This window comes from Caretta caretta, chromosome 6 (assembly GCF_965140235.1).
Source record: "Caretta caretta isolate rCarCar2 chromosome 6, rCarCar1.hap1, whole genome shotgun sequence".
NCBI classification, from domain to species: domain Eukaryota; kingdom Metazoa; phylum Chordata; order Testudines; family Cheloniidae; genus Caretta; species Caretta caretta.
The window spans coordinates 102,611,544-102,633,446 of NC_134211.1; the positions used below are offsets into that span (position 1 = coordinate 102,611,544).

At 40.4% G+C, this 21,903-nt stretch overlaps 1 protein-coding gene across 7 annotated transcripts in view; it reads right to left on the minus strand.

Moving 5' to 3' along the window:
* Nucleotides 1-21,903, minus strand: part of BTBD7 (BTB domain containing 7) — a 109,011-nt gene that overhangs the window by 14,868 nt on the left and 72,240 nt on the right. For 6 of the 7 annotated variants that reach the window (XM_048853258.2, XM_075129840.1, XM_075129839.1 and 3 more), the window contains 5 exons: nt 20,834-21,042; nt 12,717-12,792; nt 5,026-5,186; nt 4,490-4,633; nt 1,617-1,806 (listed from right to left, as the gene is read on the minus strand). In XM_048853258.2, the coding sequence (XP_048709215.1) occupies nt 1,617-1,806; nt 4,490-4,633; nt 5,026-5,186; nt 12,717-12,792; nt 20,834-21,042 (780 nt within the window). Of the gene's footprint in view, nt 1-1,616; nt 1,807-4,489; nt 4,634-5,025; nt 5,187-12,716; nt 12,793-20,833; nt 21,043-21,903 lie in introns of those variants that run through there. The other variant, XR_007357142.2, reaches the window with a different exon arrangement.

Here is a 21,903-nt window from a genome sequence, read left to right on the forward strand (position 1 = left end):
AGTGAGATGCTCACCGGATTGGCAGGCAGCGATCAATCCAGCGGGGGTCAATTTATCGCATCTAGTCTAAACGCAATAAATCGACCCCTGAGCGCTCTCCCGTTGACTCCTCTACAGTACTCCACTGCCGCGAGTTATTGTTGTTTTTCTTTTTCTTTTTTTTTTTTTTGCTGAGAGCACATAGTTGAATTAGCGTAAGTTAAATGTGCGGATGATGCAACTCCACTGTACTCTGTTTCACCATGGCAAAACACTCAGACAGTTAAACACTGTATGTATCAAGGTAACACTATATGAAAGGAAGATTTCAAGGCAGCATGACTCAGCCTTCCCTTCAAAAGGTTTGTTAACAATAATCTGACTTGAGTTTGGAGCTATTTTTCATAAGTCAACACACTCGATCTTCTAAAATCACACACATTTTAGTGTTGTCTGGATGACATCCATTGTAGAAGCAGGATACAGAACAATATAGTTTCACTCAGGAGTTCATGGGCCAAGTTCAGCTCTTGCATGATTTCTGATTCAGACAAACTCAAACAGGTCCAAAGCAACCCTGACAAGAGTTTGCTCACCCTAACCTGAATACTGCAGGCACAGTTCAGCAGAGGTTCACAAAGCCTCAGGAACATGTCACGCTACCAACCCAAAATGTTCAATCTTGTCCTTATGGGGGAATGATCAGCTGAGAATCATAGCTAGCCCCTGGAGCACAGACAGGAGAACGCTGTTTGGTTCTTCAGGCGGCCAGCTCTTTTCTGCTTCTGTGCTCCAGGGACGGCTCCTGGCATGAGTGCACAGCCTGTTGTAACATATGCCTGTAACACAAACTTATTTGGCTCAGTCCACAGCTCTAGTGATTTCCCTGCTCATGAACCTGGCTAAACAATCCCTCTTTCATGTTGTTAGTGGAGCATTAAATAAGGTGGGCCACTACCAGAACAAAATCCTTGTGCTCAAAACGCTGCATTGTCTCACTCTTTGTTTTCAAGTGTGAGTCAAAGTGTTGACGACAATCTTTAAACCTTGAATTGCCCAGAACCCAGCTACAATGGCATTTAAGATTGGTCAAGATGTTCTCATTCCATGTCCTTGGAGTGGAATTTTTCAGGAGTGGCAACAGAACATTTTCAGTCAAGGCCAACTTATTTTGGGGAACTTTTTCCCATTGGCAGTTCACTAGTGTTTGAATTTGGCACAGTGCAACGTGTTATCTAATTTGACATTTGGTTGATTTTTGTTTTTGAGTCTAGTCTATAGGATGTCAGTATTTCTTTCTTCTGCTGTTGGTGGCATAGCTGAATGCTATCAGTTATGGACAGCTCTGTAAAGTAGATATTTGATTCTAGTCTCATTTATAAAACTGCTTCTAAACTAACTGAATACTAGCACCCTTTCTACCAGGGCGCCTCTCCCTCACAATTAGAATTCTACTCAAAAAAAATTCCTACTCATCCCAAACTCAGAGTCCTTGGAGGAAATCTCTTAAAACAAGCAGTCCATCTACCAACCCCAGATGTGAACACTCTGGGAAACAACAAGAATTTAATAATCCCCACGAACAAAACCCCCAGAGGACAGTAAATAGTTTGCTGCAGATCAGCTAGCATTCTTACCTGGGATTTCATTGGCGACAACTGAAGGAGGACTGGACTGATTACTGCTGATTTGCTGGTGGCTAACCATATGACAGCACTGTGGCACTGCGTTGTTTACCATGTAGAGGGTATCGGGGACGTTGGACATTCTAACCATCCGCAAACGAACTAGGTCTGTTTGTTCCACCATCATCTCATCTAGCACTGACTAAAATAATAGTAGTTAGATAATAAGAACTGCTAAAAAAAATTACTACTTTTCCAAAGTCATTTTCCACATGGAGTAACCATAACACAACCAACTACTGCCCCCTGAAATATGCAGATCAATTCTTTTAAAAGATACCATAAGTACGTAGGAAGCACAGTACAGTGCTGTATGAAGGCCCAACAGTACACAAACCCATTTCTTCTGCTCCCAATTTATAACATTACTTGGGTATTCTAGAGTATTTTCCACTCAAAAAATCTCACAGCACTTTACAGTCAACAAAGTAAGTTTAGGCACCCCTCACAGATCATGCTGGAAATATAATATCTTCATTTTATAGATGGAAGAAGGAGAGTCAAGTCTGCTCTCCCCCACCCCCCTTGGGTCACACAAGTAGTTCGAGACAGAGGAGGGAATATTACTCATATTTCCTGACTCCTAATGCTATAACTCTTAAAGATAATCCTTCCTTTAAGCCAACACACTATGCACCTTTCCTAGAGGTGAAACATGCTTCCTTAAAACTTCTCAACTGATGACAGAAGGGGATTTTCATGGACACCCTGATTAAAGTTCTCATTTAGTTCTAAACCGATTTCTTTACATGAGCAGGAGGGTAATTTAGGTATCTAAATATTAATGAAGGTATAAGAGAATTTGATGAAACCGGAAATATGTGACTTCTGTGCATAACAATACTAATTTGGTATATGAATTAACATATATAATCACTAGATGCAAAATGAGTATGTATGCATCAAAGGTCAAAAATAAAATGTTCATGAGAATCAATTTTTCACATACAAAGCTAAATACTTAAGGATTGATTTAGAAACAGTGGAACCAAGCAAACACACACACTCAGACACCTCGATTCCAGGCAATAAATACATTTACAGAATGTATCATCTTGTTTTTCCTTAAGACTAGTGGTAATGCACCCTCATGCAGATTGCTAAAAACCACAAATATTAAATCTGTTATCTTAAAAGCATTACACTAATAGAAGTTACAATCAAAGATTTATTATTGTTAACTTTTTTAAGCCAATACCTTTTCTTGCCGCTATACACATCAATGTTAGGTTTCAGAGTAACAGCCGTGTTAGTCTGTATTTGCAAAAAGAAAAGGAGTACTTGTGGCACCTTAGAGACTAACCAATTTATTTGAGCATAAGCTTTCGTGAGCTACAGCTCACTTCATCGGATGCATACTGTGGAAAGTACAGAAGATCTTTTTATACACACAAACCATGAAAAAATGGGTGTTTACCACTACAAAAGGTTTTCTCTCCCTCCACCCCACTCTCCTGCTGGTAATAGCTTATCTAAAGTGATCACTCTCCTTACAGTGTGTATTACCAGCAGGAGAGTGCGGTAGGGGGAGAGAAAACCTTTTGTAGTGGTAAACACCCACTTTTTCATGGTTTGTGTGTATAAAAAGATCTTCTGTACTTTCCACAGTATGCATCCGATGAAGTGAGCTGTAGCTCACGAAAGCTTATGCTCAAATAAATTGGTTAGTCTCTAAGGTGCCACGAGTACTCCTTTTCTTTCTACATCAATGTTAGACTTAGAGAATATTGTTTAAAATTTCTAACACACAAACTAGAGGGTAAGTGGATATTTTAGTGGAAATGTCTTAGTTCTTTTGAGTAACTCTGGCCAGATCCAATTTTGTTTTAGGTAAGATCTAAAACATGGAGGAATGAATTCCGATTAACATTAGCAAAAGAGCCCTTTAATGGTAGCAAAAAGGAATTTAATGTTGGAATTTCTTTAGTTTGACCCCATGAAGAACAAATTAGGAATCTCCCCTCAAAAAAAAAAAAAATCAAAATCTCACATGCTTATGGACTCTTCTTATGATTACAGAAGTTCGATCTTCAGATGCACAAGAGCACCATGGGGGGAGGGAGGTGGAGGGGCAGCGCTGGGACATGAGCATAGCTGGCTTTACACTGCCCTTCTGCCACCCAAGCCTACACACTGCTGAGGCCAAACCAGCTCCTGGTGTAAGTCATGCCTGCTTTAACATGTAGCAGTGGTCTACAAGGGGCCACTGTGTGATCCAGGATTGCCAGATTGCATCCTACTCCTGGCCCCATCACACACGTGCCCTGGCCCTTTCCTAAGCCTATCCTAGAACATCACCTACACCTCAGCTGCTACCTTAAGGTGAGTTATGGGAAGATGGTTGTTGGAGGTGCACAACGGAGGGCTTCAGAAAAGCTGGACAAAGACAGTCATTCTGTTTTGCAGAGGATTTAGAGATTTTAAAATGTGGCTTAGTTTACATTTGGAATGAAAACCAAAAATTTCAAAATTCTCTGAAAGGTGGAATTGCCATTCTCCACCTAGCAGAAGCCAGAACCCCCAGGCTCTCAGCTCTCCATCAGCCCACCAAGCAAGTCTTCCCTCAGAATTTCATCAAAATCAAAGACTCATCAAAACATTTTGATTTCAGTGAATCAGGAAATTCTGACTAGAAAAGTTGTCAAAATTCCTCCGACAAGCTGTAGACTTGGGTCTGATGATCAGGCCTATAAGCTTTGTTAAACTGTAAGTGTTAGTATTTTAGACCAGCACATGCACATAATACAAGATATACAGAAACTTTCTGTCTGCAGAATTCCTTGTTGACACCAGTTTAGTAATGTCGACATATTATCAATGGTTACCTTTGCCTCCTCTACATATGGTGAGAACAGTCGTGGCCTAACATATATCCCAGCACTTTTTTGCCGTAGCCAGGCATTTGACTTTCCACCTTCTGATGTTGGTAGCATATCTGAAGGAGGGGTGCTAATGAGGCCTCTCTTCATCTGTAAGAGACAGAATTTTTAAACTGAACATATTACAATTTATATTACTAATATTTTAGTAACCAAACACTCTGAATAGGTACAGCCATACTCCCTGAGGAATTTAAGTGAAATCATTTTTTTTTTTAATCAAGTAGTACTCACTTGGATCCAAAATTCACTAGCCATTCCAAATTTTAAATTTTGCACAAAACTTGCATTAAAAACATCATTTTAGGATAATTATCCATAACAAAAGTTCATAAATATTCTGACTGATAACATTTTGGTGCTTCTATCTCAAAAAGGTAAAATAACCCAGGACTTTTGCACTGCTTGAAGTATAAAATCCCATAGGCTAGATCTGTGTGTCTGAAAGGTAGATTGTGGAGTGAGGGAGAAGAAAAACTTACAGCATCACTCAGTGTTTCACTGTTCATAGGTAAAATGTGCTCAGTGCGGACAACAGGTAAAAGAGAAGACAGGATCTCTCTCAGCTCCTCAATGTCAAGATCTCGCCTCTTTACCCCTCGTTTGTTTACACTGTGGGCAGTACCACTCAGTAAATTGGGCTCTGTGGAAAGGAATAATAAATATATAGTCTCCATCTGAACAAACATTTTTTTAAGAGGAAAACAGAAGTTCTACCTTTCTGTTGCAGGAAGAAAAAGGACATCTGCTTAGTCAGTGACAGCGTCTGGTATTGTTTTCCCACAAAATGAACCTGCATGCCACCAGCACAATCCAGTCTGGTTCCTATGGATGAGAGTCACCTGCCCCAAAGCCATTTCCCCAATATTTATTTTTTTATCTGGCTTGTTACTGCTTAAACTGACAGAAAGATGGTTTGTATAGATATTTCTCAGGCCATTGCAAAACCATGCTCCTGCAGCAACAAAAAACTCTTTTCATCCCCAACTGTTGGTAGTTCCTCAATACTCTTCTGTGGATTCTTTCCCTTTCCCCAGTGGTTTCCAAGAAAGACCAGACTATTTTCACAGATTTTTAAGGGCAAAAGGGACCATTATCATAACTGAGTCAGCTATACAGCACTGGCCATATAACCCATCTAATAATTTCTGCATCCAGCCCATTATTTCTGCTTGAGATACAACACACATTTTACTATATACAACTGCAAATATGCTGAACAGCTCTGCAGAACGACTTCAGAAAAAACTGAGGAACCATCTCTTGCACCTCACATATTCCAGAAGGGATTACCTAAAACAAGAAATCACATGCTTCTACACACTGGAAGAAAAAATATCAGGAAACCCACCCAGAGATCATGCAAGAACCCCCAAACAACTATAAAAAACCTGATGACATCTACCCACCACAAAAACAGAAAGTGGAACCAACTACAACTATTTGACAACCACGGAACACCACATTCAGCAGAAACCATAAACCAGGACCCACCACTTGGACACTACACCCAATCATCCACTTATCAATGCTCCTTTAACAGCAGTTGAATTATACGTACTCTCCACAGGACTGAACTTCTCCCCACCACAGAACTTGACACCATACTACAAGAGAACTAGAAGAATTCTTTTGCTGACTCTGCTTCAAACAATTCTTTCACAACAAAAGACAGCACCACCCACAACTACCGTCATACACCCACAGACAGTCATAAGAAAAAAATCATCTGACTGGACATCCCACAGCAGACGAAACTACACACTTGATCATTACATTAGTTGCTTGAGGAAAATAATCAGTGAAATTCTTAACAAGCATCACATCCACCACAATCTTTCCACTGCGGAGAGGACAGCTATACAGTCCCTGAAATCCAACCGCTAGATAGGGATCAAACCAGCAGACAAAGGGGATGCCACTGTAGTCCTCAACCATGATGATTACGTCAATGAGGCCGACTGACAATTCTCTGATACCACCTATTATAAAGGAATCAAAGAAGATCCCACACCACTATTCAACCAACAATTTAGGGATATCATCAAATCCTTTCCCAAACAACTCTGAGAAATTATACGACCTCATCCCCCATCTTCCCAAGATACACAAATAAGGGAACCCAGGCAGACCCATTTTATCTGGCCACAGCACTCTTACTGTAGGAATATGAGGACTCTTAAACCATCCTCAAACCACTCACCACAAAGGGACAGTTTCCTCCGCGACACAACTGACTTTCTCCAGAAACTCCACAACACCAACCTCCCCCAGAACACCATTCTTGTACTTCCTAAATACATCAATATCTCAAAACAATAGAACTGCTGCCTGTCTCAAATATCTAGAAGACAATGGACAACACTGAGATATCCACTCCACAGACATTGTCAAACTCACCCTTTTCATCTTCAGCTTTAACAATTTTACATTCAATAACAAACTTTATCCAAATCATTGGAATAGCCAGGAGTACTAGAATGGCTATTCATGGGCCACCTTGAGGAAGAACTTCTGAACAAATGCGTCACAAAACCAGGGTGGATAAAAAAGATTTTAAAGTAAATAAATAAATTTTAAGAAATAGGTTTTTTCCCCTCAAAAAGCATTTTATAAAAAAAATCTGATCTAAAGACATTATAGCTCAAAGATATCTCTTCATGGAATAGGGATTATAAATTCTAATTCTACAGTATGAGAATATATTCATGTAATGTTTAAGAAAAGTTTTATAAATAAGTTCCAACAGTTCATGGATTAGGGACCCAATTTTATGGAGTTTCAGGGGCTTCTGTATAGATTATTTAGGTTAATCTTTCTATCTACACAATGGGACTCAGTGCTCAGCCTAGAAGATACCATCAGAGATGCTTAGCTTTGCAATTCTCAAAGTGTGGATTTGCATCTCCAGACATAACATGCTTGTTAACAGCAAAAATGTTTTTAAATAAATACATAAATAAAATATAGGGAGATGAGAAATAACGGACCTCAAATTTGGGTACACAGAGTCAATCCCTTACCTCTCTCTAAAAATGAAAAGTTTCAAAAAGTTCAATGACTAGAAGATCTTGGGGGCAGAATAGACAAGGAGAAGTAGTCTGGGGATAAATGTGAGAAGGGAGGGGACAGGGAGTAGAAACAAAGGTGAAACTGTTTGAGCAGCATATTCCAGAAGCCTTGAGGTCTGAGCGTAGCCTTCATTTATTTGAGATCTACCATGTCACTCTCTCACTGGAAGGGAAAACCTATAATGGCAGCAGGCCATAAAAGAGACCCAGTTTGGGAAAATTTTAATGAAGTTCCTCCATCTGTGCGTAAGACAGGCATGCGTGCAAAATGCAAACAGTGCAACAAAGAAATGCAAGGCCTGGTTGCGCGAATGAAACATCATCATGAGAAGTGTTCCTTTTCAAGAGGAAGCTGCACTGAAGATGATGAAAGGAACATGTCTGAACATGCAGGATCTTCAGGTTGGTAACCTTTTTTATTTCATACTTCTTTCTTAAAGACTGCCTGACTTCCTTCTGGACTATTCTTGAATTCTCATGTTTGAGCAAAAAATATAGTTGTTACTCTATGGTACTATCATTTTAGATGCAGTTGTGATAAAAAAATAAATAGCTGAAATAGGCAGATCTTCCTTTTACAATCTCACCTTTAAAGAAGTACTGAGTGTTAGTGAATGCAGTGAGTAATATTAAATGAGCAGTATGGTAATAATAATTAAACAACTGCATTGACTTATTTTGTTTAGGAGAATCCATCCTCAACATACAGGATTCTGAAAACTATCCACCTTCAAGATCACCATCATTTTCTATAGTTTTAGAGTTATCTGCCAATGATAGTGTTTCAGTCACATAATGTATGCCACATAGCCACAATATATCATCTGTAGCAAAAAGAAAAAAAAATCTCCATCATCCAGAAACAACCATAGATAAGTTTGTGATACGGTTCAAGTGCTCATTTGATGCACCTCCTAACCAAAGACTTCAGTGTTCCAGAAATAAAGGCTAATGTTGTTGAAACTGTAAAAAACTTCCGTAACAACCACTTTGCAGCAGCTGCTCTGAAAAAAGTGGGAGGAACCAAGCTAACTCTCCCACAAGACGTGCGATGGAACTTAGTAGTGGACTGCTTTGGGCACTATATCAAGAACTGGCCTAATCTGATGACAGTTTGTGAACAAAATCATGAAAAAATAGATGGCACTGTCACAGCCAAAGTTCACAACATTGGGCTTAAGAGAAATGCTGAACACATGCTGAGTACCCTGAAGCCTATTTCTGTAGCCTGCAGGGAAACAGCTGTTTTATTGCTGATGCTGTTGAAATTTGGAAGGAACTGAGTGAGATCTTAAAAAGAGAAATATGCAATCACAGAATTAAATTACAAGCATTAAAAAACACTAATGGGACAAGCACTGTCTCCAGCTCATTTTCTTGCAAATATTCTCAATGCTCGGTACCAGGGTCAAACCTTAACTGCTGAAGAAGAGAAGTTGGCTATGACATGGACATCCAGCAATCATCATTCCATAATGCCAACTATAATAAACTTCAGATCTAAGGGTGAACCCTTCAAGAAATATATGTTTGCTGATGATATTTTAAAGAAAGTCACACCAGTGAACTGGTGGAAGTCACTTAAGCACTTGGATTCAGAGACTGTTGAAGTGATGATCTCACTTTTAGTAGCAGTAGCTTCTTCTGTCGGTGTAGAAAGAATAGTTTCTTCCTTTGGACAAATTCATTCCAAACTGAGAAATCGTTTGGGAACTGAAAAAGCAGGAAAGCTTGTTCTTCTTTCCAGATTATGAACAAACAGGAAAGTGAAGGTGAAGACAACTGAGTTACTTACAGAAGCCAATATTTTAAATTTCTCATGTTGAGCTGGCTGTCATTGTTGATTTAATTTTTTTTTTAATTTTATTTAACTATTTTAGTTAAAAACAATTTTAACAAAAACAAACCTGATTTTAAAAAACTTGAATGTTTAACTAAATTCAAAAATTCATATGCTTGTTTTGTTAATATATTATATGTCTGCTGTTGAAGAAAAAAATCCAGAATACATAACGTTGTTGTTTTAGTTAAATAAAACAATTTAAATATCTGTCTGGTGATGTTCTCCTCCTAATACAACATAACAAGAAAATCCTCCAAATATTAACGATTAACCAGTTGAATTGGAGATAGTTCACCTCTCAATGACTTCATAAATATCTGCTTCAATTACCTTTGGTAAATGAAATAACCAAACAATCATTCATTTTCTGATATAGCTGTAAAACTAATCTAAAAAGTTTTCAAAATAAATCGCTTTAAAAATGTATAGCGGGTACGTTCTAAAAATGAAACTATATCTATCTCTGAGTTGTGAAGAATATGTATTAAGGTTATAACAACCAACAAAAATGCACTTTTATGTAGAAATCCATGATTAAATTGAGTCTTCCTGACGAGTGATTTAAATCAGTTTGAGTGCTGAGGGAAGAGGGGTTTGGGATGTGGGAGGGGCTCAGGGCTGGGGCAGAGGGTTGGGTTGCAGGGGTAAGGGCTGCGGGGTGGAAATGAGGGGTGTGGGAGGGTGCTCTGGGCTGGCGCTGCAGGCTCTGGGGTGGGGTTGGAGATGAGGGGTTTGGGGCGCAGGAGGGGGGCTTTGGGTTTGGGGGGGCTCAGGGCTGGGGCAGGGAGTTGGGGTGTGGGAGGGGGTCAGAGCTCTGGGCCGGGGGTGCAGGCTCTTAGATGGGGCTAGGGATGAGGGATTTGGGGTGGGCTCAGGGCTGGGGTGCAGGATTACCTCGGGCGGCTCCCAGTCAGTGGTGCAGTGGGGGGGCTAAGGCAGGTTTCACACCTGTCCTGGCACTGCGGACTGCACTACGCCCCGGAAATGGCCAGCAGCAGGTCTGGCTCCTAGGCGGAGGCGCGCAAGTAACTCGGAGCAGCTCTTGCCCACAGGCACCGCCGCCCCCCCGCAATGGATTCCCGGCCAATGGGAGTGTAGCACCGGTGATTAGGGCAGGGGCAGCGCACAGAGCCCCGTGGCCCCCCTGCCTAGGAGCCAGACCTGCTGCTGGCCGTTTCCAGGGTGTAGCACAGTGTCAGAACAGATAGGGGATATCTGGGCAGCACCGCTGACAGGACTTTTAATGGCTGTGCTGACCAGAGCCGCCGCGACCCAGTGCCTTACATTCCGTGACCCAGTACTGGGTCGTGACCCACAGTTTGAAAACCACTGCCTTACCCAAACAAGGATATTCCACCAGAGAAGTAGACTGCATCATGGAATGGACCACCCAAATACCCCAAGAGAACCTGCTTCAATATCAGAAAAAAAACTGCTGACCACACACTCCTAGTTGTCACCTATCATCCCACATAGGAAAGCATATGGGGTATCAAACAAGCAACAACAACCCATACTTGATGAGGACCATATCCTGAAAGAAATCCTTCCCAAATCCCCTCTCCAGAGGCAAGTTCCCCACAGACCAGGGCACACAAACTCAAAATGGTACCAGACCCTGCCATAACAGATGCAAAAAACCTACAGACATATCTCCACTGGTATGATGTTCAACACCCACCACAACATACCCTTCAATATCCACGGGTTCTACACATTACTATTACAACATGTGGTGTACCATATCCAGTGCATTAAATGTCCCTTTAATTCAGTGGGGGAAATGAGACAATCACTATGCTCTTGAAAGAACTCAGAAAAATAAAAAAGACAAAAACACCATATCACCTCTGGACGAACGCTTCTCAAAAAAACATCACTCCATAGCTGTACAACACCTTCAGAAGATGAGCCTGGGAACTTAAATCCAAAATTCTGCTAGACACCAAAAGTCATGGACTTAAAGACACTGTTATAAGAAGCCATAAATCCAATCTGTAACCAACTAACCCCCTTTGTCTTATGACTATGGCCCTACCAAATTCAGGGTCCATTATGGTCAATTTCACAGCCAGAGGGTTTTAAAATTGGTCAATGTCACAATTTCAGATGTTCAAAGCTGAAATTTCACAGTGTTGTAACCATAGGGGTCCCAACCCAAAATGGGATCGTGGGGGGGTTGCAAAGTTGTTGGGGGATCCAAGATTGCCACCCTCACTTCTGTGCTGCCTAGGTAGCAGCCTCCGAGATTTTTGCAGTTAGAGGAGGTTCTGGGAGGTGAAGGTGGGTAGAATCTCCCCTATGCCGCTAGGAGCATCCCAGCCGGGGGCTCCTAGTCCAGGCCAGTGACAGATTAAGGAAGTCCCAAGTCCAGCCAGCGTAGTGAGAGAACCTGCTCCAGCACAGAAGAGAGGGCGTACCACCCTCATTTCTGTGCTGCCTCTGGAGGTGGATCTGATCTCCCCACCAAGAGCAGCCATGCAGGGGAAAGACAAGTCCTGTCCCTCCCCAGTATGGCTGGACTAGCAGCTAGGAGCCACAGGCTCCCAGCAGCAGGGGAGATCAGATTTCACAGGGAAAGGCTGATTTCAGATCGTGAATTTGGTAGGGCCTTACCTATGACTGTAGAGGTGTTAACTGGCCATTTTGTCTTAAATGGTCTTATTTTAACTGATCCCCCTTTGTATCTAGCTGTAACACTCTGAGTACCTTTCCCAGACCTGAAGAAGAGCTCTGTGTAGGTCAAAAGCTTGTCTCTTTCACTATCCGAGGAAGATAAAATAAAAGTTATTACCTCATCTATCCGGTCTCTCTAATATCAAGAGTGCTTGTGCTTTTGGCTATTTTCTACTACTGATGTTTCAGGGCTTGTCTACACTGGCACTTTACAGTGCTGCAACTTTCTTGCTCCGGGGTATGAAAAAACACCCCCTTGAGCACTGAACGTTTCAGCGTTGTGAAGTGCCAGTGTAGACAGTGATCCCAGGGCAGGTAGCTACTCCCCTCATAGAGGTGATTATTTTATAGTGCTGGGAGAGCTCTCTCCCAGCACTATGCTGTGACTACACAGCCATGTTAAAGCGCTGCTATGGCATTGCTAGTGAAGACATGCCCTCAGTGAAGACAAATTCCCAGTGTAGTGCTTTTGTTTAGCTTTCCTTTGCTCACAGTATAGTCAGATTACATGTTTTCTTGAACTACAAACTATCAGTTTGAAATGTCCTCCATTCCATTCATTTTTTAAAAACAAGGTTCTTACCTCTGTCTGCTATTCTTTTCATCAACTGATGTTCTCCCCATTTAACAAGATACTTAAGAATATCTTGTTCACTTGCCTACAATAAAGAAAGGGAACACAATGCATACTTAGTTTATTAACAATGCGTTGCATGGGAACCACTGAACATACAAATATTTCTCAAAAAACTTAACTGAGTCACCTCACAACAAAAGCATATTCACATTAGCCTTCATTCTACTGTACCACTATTGCTTCAAGTACTTTGTAGTAAAACTGATAGCTAAACTTAGGAAAAGATAGAGTAGGAATATCTAGCTTTAGGTTCTGCTATACAATATACGTTTCCCAAAGCAATACAGTTTGCAAAGAACCTGGTGTAATTCATCTAATCTACAAAGTGACTATTTAAAAAAACAAAAATAAATCCTCCTCAAACCTGCTAACGTTGTTTGGTTTTTTTCATTATGATTTTACAAGTGTCTTCCCCCACTGCCTTCTCTCTTTTAGGAGTTTGTAAAGTTTTTTTAAAAAAATATTGTTTCTAGAGTTAAAAAAAAATCTCCATTTTTAATAAATTCTTTCTATTCATAAAAAGTTCTGGAACTCACCTGTGCCACATGCTCCACCCTTTTCTTCTCAGCAATCTAGAGTTACCACCGGGTCGGTATTTTTACCAGTTGCCAGGGAAATAATTTAATCTGCCCCCACCCCCCCTTTTTTTTTTTTTTAAAAAGCAGGATCTAAAGCTTTCCATCATCATCACAATACACTGGGGGGAGAAGTGGGGAAAGATATCTAATGCTAAAACTTTGTGCCCAGTAGGGCCATCAATCGCAGTTAACTCAAGTGATTAACTCAAAACAAATTAACTCGATTACAAATATTAATTGTGATTAATCACAGTTTTAATCGCACTATTAAACAATAATAGAATACCAATTTAAGTATATTATGAATATTTTTGGATGTTTTTCTACATTTTCAAATATATTGATTTCAATTACAACACAAAACAGTCTATAGTGCTCACTTTATATTTTATTACAAATATTTGCACTGTAATAAAGATAAGCAAAATGAATAATATTTTTCAATTCACCTCATACAATTACTGTAGTGCAGTCTTTATTGTGAAAGTGCAACTTACAAACGTAGATTTGTTTTGGTTACATAACTGCACTCAAAAATAAAAAACAGTGTAAAACTTTAGAGCCTAAAAGTCCACTCAGTCCTATTTCAGCCAATTGCTCAAACAAGTTTGGTTACATTTGTAGGAGATAATGCTGCCCGCTTCTTGTTTATGTCTCCAAAAAGTGAGAACAGGCATTTGCATGGCACTGTTGTGTCGAAAGATATTTATGTGCCAGATACGCTAAAGATTCAGATACGCTAAAGATTCAGATGTCCCTTTATGCTTCAACCACGATTCCAGAAGATATGCATCCATGCTGATGACAGGTTCTGCTCGTTAACAATCCAAAGCAGAGCAGACCAATGCATGTTCATTTTCATGGCTGGAGTCAGATGCCACCAGCAGAAGGTTGATTTTTTATTTATTTATTTATTTTTGGTGGTGGTGGTGGTTCGGGTTCTGTAGTTTCTGCATCAGTGTTTTGTTCTTTTAAGACTTCTGAAAGCATGCTCCACACCTTGTCCCTCTCAGATTTTGTTTGGCACTTCAGATTCTTAAATCTTAGGTCAAGCGCTGTAGCTATTTTTAGAAATCTCACAGTGATACCTTCTTTGCATTTTGTCAAAATCTGCAGTGACAGTGTTCGTAAATCAAACAACATGTGTTGGGTCATCATCCGAGACTGTTATAACATGAAATTTATGTCAGAATGCGAGTAAAACAGAGCAGGGGACATACAATTCTTCCCCAAGGAGTTCAGTCACAAATTTAATTAATGCACTATTTTTTTAACTATCATCATCAGCATGGAAGCATGTCCTCTGGAATGGTGGCTGAAGCATGAAGGGGCATATGAATGTTTAGCATATCTGGCACGTAAATACTTTGCTACACCATCTACAAAAGTGACATGCGAACACCTGTTCTCACTTTCAGATGACGTTGTAAATAAGAAGCAGGCAGCAGTATCTCCCGTAAATGTAAACAAATTTGTTTGTCTTAGCAATTGGCTGAAGGAGGTCTGAGGTGGACTTGTAAAGTTTTACATAACTGCACTCAAAACCAAAACAAATCTAATAAACACAATTCTACATTTGTAAGTTACACTTTCATGATAGAGATTGCAGTACAGTACTTGTATGAGGTGAACTGAAAAATACTTTCTTTTATCATTTTTACAGTGCAAATATTAGTAACAAAAAATAATAAAGTGAGCCCTGTACACTTTGTATTCTGTGTTGTAATAGAAATCAATATATTTGAAAATGAAGAAAACCAAAAATATTTAATCAATTTCAATTGGTATTCTAGTGTTTAACAGTGTGATTAATCAAAATTAATTTTTTAATCAGTTAATTTTTTTGAGTTAATCGCGTGAGTTAACTGCGATCAATAGCCCTACTCACAATTAATTGCGATTAATTTTTCAAAATTGTTTGACAGCTCTAGTGTCCAGCTAAAGATGCTGCAGTGTTCCCACTTCCGCAGTTTAAAAAAAGAAAATTATGTTATCAACCTTATGTGTGTTCCCTCTCTAGATACTATAAGTGGCTGCTGAAGGGGGGTTTGTGAAGTTACCTTGTGGTTGGAGTTGCAGCAGGCTTGCCTTGTGAGGTGGGGATGCATTTATTTTGCATTTCAAAGGTGGTAACCCTATAACAATCCTATATATTACTTTGTAAAAATATAATTTTCTTAGTTTGTCCCCAGTTACAGACATGAACATGATCTTCAAAAACAAGTTTTGTAAGCTTAAAAGGGAAAATTGTGTCTTATCAGTGAATTTTTATTCTAGAACCCTCCATGTCAGACAGACTTCACAGTGGGCATTCCCTGTCTCCAGGGGAACTAGGAACAGACCAGATCTTTGCTCAGAGCCTGAATTTAGGATCACCCCACAGAAGGAACTCTCCAGAATTATAGCTTCCAAAGCTGAAGAATGCTAATTATATAGAAGTTCAAAAGCACTATTCAACTCAAACCATTTGAAGTATTGTTGTGACATGAAATTTAGGGATTTCCTGGAGAAACACATTCTTCCCTTTCAAAGTGATTAAGAGAGCAATAGCAAGAAAATACCCTGGACATATTCCAACCTTCCAAAGGACAGTCCTAGAATGAAAATTCACAAGTAACAGAATTTTACCTCTCTCAGTCCCCTTTCTGTCAGTCTTCACAGTGGGATGCAGAAAGCCATCCCTAGGAAGGGAGCAAGGATTCAATTTACCCACACAGGATTGAAGATGAACTTGTGGGTTACTGGGGCCTCCTGGTCTGGAACATCTTTGCTACCAAACGTTGCATCAGGAGGACTGAAGATGTCAACATAGTGTTTGAGAAAGTGTGGGTGGGAGGTCTCATCATAACACACGTGACCTCTTTGCCCATTAAATGGCTGCTGTTTTCACAGAATGCATGGTAGTGAGAGGAGTTTTACCCCCTGTAAGCTCTGTTCACATCTAACATGAATTTTACTTACCTAGGATGTTTGGATTCATCTAGAAGGACAATATCACCACTTATTACAGGTGGAAGTGGGGACGGAGGCCTGGCTAGTAATGGAACCACCATGTTTGATAGAACATATAACAGGTTTTCAGTGAAGCATGGCAAGCTCTAAAAGCCCCTGGGAAAGAAGGTGGTGAATAGGCAAGATAGTTTTAGTGAGAAGAGGAAGGGACATACAAACTGAAGCTGAAGGTTGGTTTTATTAGGATTTGTATTGCACAGATCAAGATCATGACAGGAATCTTCACATTGTGAGAGATTTGTTAAGATTGGTGATACTCAGGAATCTGTTATGTGACAATGATTAGGAATGGGTTTCTTACAGTGAAATATGCCTGCAGTGACTGACTTGTCTTTCCAAGCAGTTTTGGCCTTGATCCCCATGGTTGGGGAATCTTGTAAAAACACTACAATACCCTTTGCTTCAGCCGACTTGGCCCCTGTCTCTTTCTTGTAATGCCAATATCTAAACCTCAAGTGATATATACAGAGACAAAATTTGTAAATTTCCTCTAAGATGCTAGTACAATATTTATCACCATTTTAGAACAAGTGACCATAGTTCCTCTCTCTCAGCTTCCCAGCTGATGGGTTAGGCAGCACTGGATGCACTTAAAGGCTAGATGGTCAACAGCATTCCCTCAGTTCTAAGTGTGTCTTGCTGAGCTGGCAAACCTTAACTTTCCTTCTTGGTGTAGAACCCCGAGGAACAGAGTGAACATGGACAGGACATGAGCAAAGCTGCTTCTCCAAAGAGTGCTGAAGGTTTTTTGCCTTTTTAGAAACATACCCCATGTGTCTGAAGAATCATCTGCAAAAATGAAGGAGTGAGCGTGATGGTCCATCGCATGAGACAGGGTATACTCCATGTCTTCTCCTTGGGCCACCCAGCCTCTCTGAAGTCATATGAGTCTAGATATATTTCTACATGCAATCTGGGACCTGCACTTATGACCAGATTCTCTGGACTTTACATCTGGTAACTTAAATAATATTAAGAACCAGTTCACTATGAGATTATAGATCTGGATAAAGATCTATATATACTGATTTGTTGCAATTCATGGTTGGAAACAAAGCAAGAATTGTGCTGGGTGTTAACACAAGACCCACTACCCCAGGAACTGACTCAGTTTATTTTAGGAGGCATGTGCTAACTTTTGGCAAATAAGACACAATCTTCTATCTCTTTTCTGAAATAAAGTTGGTCTTGGAAAATAGAAGATGTCCACATTTTGTGAAGGCTGTAACTGGCCCTTCCACTTGTTCATTCAAAGTCATGTTTCTAGAGACTTGGTGGTGGCTTCTGGGCCCTGCATAACATGATGAGAAGCCAGTTGGACAATGGTAGACATAAATCCCTTTTGCTTGAAGGAAGGGATGATATGGCAATTTGTGAATAATCATGCAGAAGTTGCAAGTCCAAAAGGAGACTATACTATATTGAAAATGCTTGTTGTAACAGAAGCCAAACTATCTTTGAGTGACTCTCCCTAATCATATATTCACTAGATTCCAGCAGTTTGTTTTCATATTCTGAAACTCTGGGAAGATAATTCTGTAATGATAGATTTCAGTATTTCCATTTGGAATGTATATCTCCTTGTAGAGCTAAGACCTGAGATCTTAAATGGGCTGCATTGTTTTATTTTGTACCACAGACAATTGTGTGACTGTACCAAAATGTGTCTCTCTCCATGGAACTGGTGCTACTGTTCCAATGAGCACGAGATGGACTATTGCAACCTGCATCATTTGATGCTAACAAAGATCTTAATCATGTTGGTATATTTTAATTTACTTTGGGGAAAGAATCAACTTGCCTCTGGAGCAATGAGTGAGTTCTACTGCATACAGTTCTCAGATTTTCTCAAGCCTCCTTTTCTGAAGTGGTCCACTCCCAGGAAAGGGCCAATCCTGAAGCACCGCTCAGAGACCTTGACCCATTCCTACTGGGAGCTGGTTTCACTGTGGCCTGTTTGAGTCCATTGGTGTGGATCTTGCCCATACTCCAGCTGGGAGCTGGGTTCCTTCGGCCTGTTTTCTCCATCTGCCATTTCTGAGGGTGGGAAAGGGAGAAGAGATGCTGTCCTTCAAATCCTTCTCAGAAAGCCAAACACATTTTTCTGCTTTTCTTTTGTAGTTTTGAGGAATACCTTGAAGCCACTGAAGAAACCAAGACATTAGTTAAACGTCTTTTGAAAGCTCTGCTAAGGATGGAGACCTGGAGACTATTGTGTCTGTTACTTGGAGGCAGAGAATTCTGGAGAGTTCTTCCTGAGGTGCGGTTCTAAGCCCAGGCTCAGAGAAAAAGATCTGGTCTGCCCCCAGTTGCCCTGGGGACTGGGAACACCCAATGTAAAGACTGTCTGACATGACAGATTTGTGCTGCAGAACTGAAGCTTCTAGGACATGGCCTGGATAGTTTCACTCTTAAGTTCTTTAAATTTTGCCCCATAGTTACAACCTTTCTTCTAAGACAAAGGTGTTAGAGAGGCAGGCCATTAGCATAACTGCTTCAACATATCTCCCAAGTCGCAGAAGCTTACTAACTAGGGCTGGTCAGAAAACAAGAATTCATTTAAGGGGGTGAGGAGAGGTTTTGACATTTGTTTTTGTTCCACATCAAAAGACATTTCTTACTTACTCACACATACACACGTATAGGGCACTTATCTCTGATGTGGGAGACTCAGATTTAAGTCCCTGCTCTGCCTAATTCAGAGAGAGATCTGAACCTGGTTTTAAAACATCCCAGGAAAATGCCCTAATCAGTCAACTATACAGTGAGTCTCTCTCTAGTTTTGACCAGAAATTCCATCCTACACACGAGAAATCTTCAAATTGAAACCAATATGTTTCTGCAAAAAAGTCTTAGTTTTAACAAATTGGCATTTTCTGATGAAAAACATTGTCAAAAGACATCCAACCAGCTCTGTTACTCATGGATCACTTGTGTGGCGCAGTATGGCCATTACTCTTTGCCTATTGTCTATTTCTAGGATGCCAAGGGCCAAACTACAAGAACTAGCAGTCTGGGACCATGAGAAAATGCCAATAAATCATGATTAAGAATGAACTTTCATCAAGCCATAGAAGTTACAGAAGTTATTCCAGGATCTACAGCACATCACTATGAAATTATGAGGAGCTTTGGCTTGAATCAGCAGACTCTAAATGAGAAGGGAAGAAAGGACACAGAGGCTAAATGCATTGCTGGCTGAACATCACTGCCACAGAATGGCACTTATGTCATTCGGAGTCTAGATTTAACTCACACATTCAGCCACACTGCAAACATAATTACTTTGAGAGGAAAGAGAAAACAGACAGGTGGGAAAGTACAAAAATAAAGGTTCATCTGAGTGACTACTCTTTAGGTATGTCTATGTTACCCGCCGCATTGGTAGGCAGCCATCGATCCAGCGGGGGTCGATTTATCGTGTCTAGTCTAGACATAATAATCAACCCCCCGATCACTCCCCCTTTGACTTCTGTACTCCACCACCGTGAGAGGCGCAGGCGGAGTCGACGGGGGAGTGGCAGCAGTCAATTCACCACAGTGAAGACACCATAGTGAGTAGGTCTAAGCACGTCGACTTCAGCTACTTTATTCACGTAGGTGAAGTTGCGTAACCCAGATTGATCCCCCCAACCCCCCCAGCGTAGAGCAGGCTGTAGTTGTTTAAAAAGGTGATTTGGAAAGGAAAGACGTGGGCTGATGCCACCCATGATAATTTTTTCCACTTGTTGAATGAAGTTCAAAGTCATTAGAAGTTCATAGTTTTCCAGGCTACACAGAACCTGATAAGTGGAAAACTAGTGAAATGGCCACATCACAGGAGTTGAAGAATGAAAGAAGAGACTTTTATTAAGACTCTTCAAATCAATTTTGTTAGTTTTTGTTAACATTTAATTTAAATTACTAATGAACATTTTAGAAAAAGGCCATATATTATGGTTTCAAAACTTCTGCCCCTTCAAGAAAAGTGTAAGAGCAAACAGTATACATCCTCACAGAAGATCAGTGTAATCATCAATATTTCTAAGGTAAAAAATAAGCAGTATGTTTAAACACAAACCAAAATAATGCTTGCACACAGTTTATACATCAAAGTAGCAAAACTGAGACTGCAATTTCCATAAAAACTTAAACAGGCAAGGCAAAAGTTTAACCTAGAACTGTTTCACTTAAAATAATTCACAGCTGTGGACTACTCTTAGACTTTCAAGCAATAGTTTATACAGCCAGTTTAAGTTAGGTTAAAAGTCAAGAAAACAAAGTACTTTCCTTAATCAGTTCCTCTACTGTGGTTTTTGTGTATACGTGAGTTAAAGAGAAAGCTTTATTCTGCGCACACAAATGCACAAGAATATTAATATCTATTCTTCCCATTTAGGAAGATTTTATTCACTCTGAATGCTTCTGCTAAATGTAAAATACAGCTTCAAAACATAATTAACTACTTTTGGAAGGAGGAGATTAAACATTTACCTGTAAATAGTCAGACTGGATAGCAGTCAGCAGGTGGTCCTTGCTCAGTTCATAAAAGACATCTGAAGTCATGACCTGGGTAAACTCCTCACAGAGGAAATGCAATGCTTGGCGGTATACCCACTTGGAGCCATACGGCTGAGAACTCCACTTGAGAATGGCAATTAAAGTGTCTAGTGAGATGCTCTCAGCAATAATATCCTCACAGCCTACAAAAACAAAACAGAGCAGCAAGACTACTAGAGGCAGTTTAATACTTAAGGAGAACACGCACCTAAATCTGTACCTAAGGTCTTATACGGCTCCCATCACTGCATAAATCTAAATAAAACTAGAAGAGCCCTGTAGACAAAGATTAGAAAGGGTCAAATGATGGAGTTCTGAGTACATTTAAAAACATTTATAACCGTGTTTCAGCATTCTGATGTATGCAATCATTCAAACTGAATCTTCTTAAAGCCAAACAGAACTATAATTTTGTTCATCTGCTTGTGTGCTCTAATAGAAAGAGGAGGTTACCTGTAACTGGAGGTGCTTTGATATGTGTGGTCCCTATCTGTATTCCACCAAGGCTTATGCGCATGCACCATGTGCCCGAAGCCAGAGCTTTTAAAAAGTAGTAATGTCTGTTGGTCTCCGCATGCACCCTTGTTTCACCTCATATCGACAGAGGTGATAAAGGGTGGGGCGGATCAACCGTGCCCTAGAATCATAGAATATCAGGGTTGGAAGGGACCTCAGGAGGTCATCTAGTCCAACCCCCTGCCCAAAGCAGGACCAATCCCCAATTAAATCATCCCAGCCAGGGCTTTGTCAAGCCTGACTTTAAAAATTTCTAAGGAAGGAGATTCCACCACCTCCCTAGGTAACACATTCCAGTGTTTCACCACCCTCTTAGTGAAAAAGTTTTTCCTAATATCCAACCGAAACCTCCCCCACTGCAATTTGAAACCATTACTCCTTGTTCTGTCATCAGCTACCACTGAGAACAGTCTAGAGCCATCCTCTTTAGAACCCCCTTTCAGGTAGTTGAAAGCAGCTATCAAATCCCCCCCTCATTCTTCTCTTCT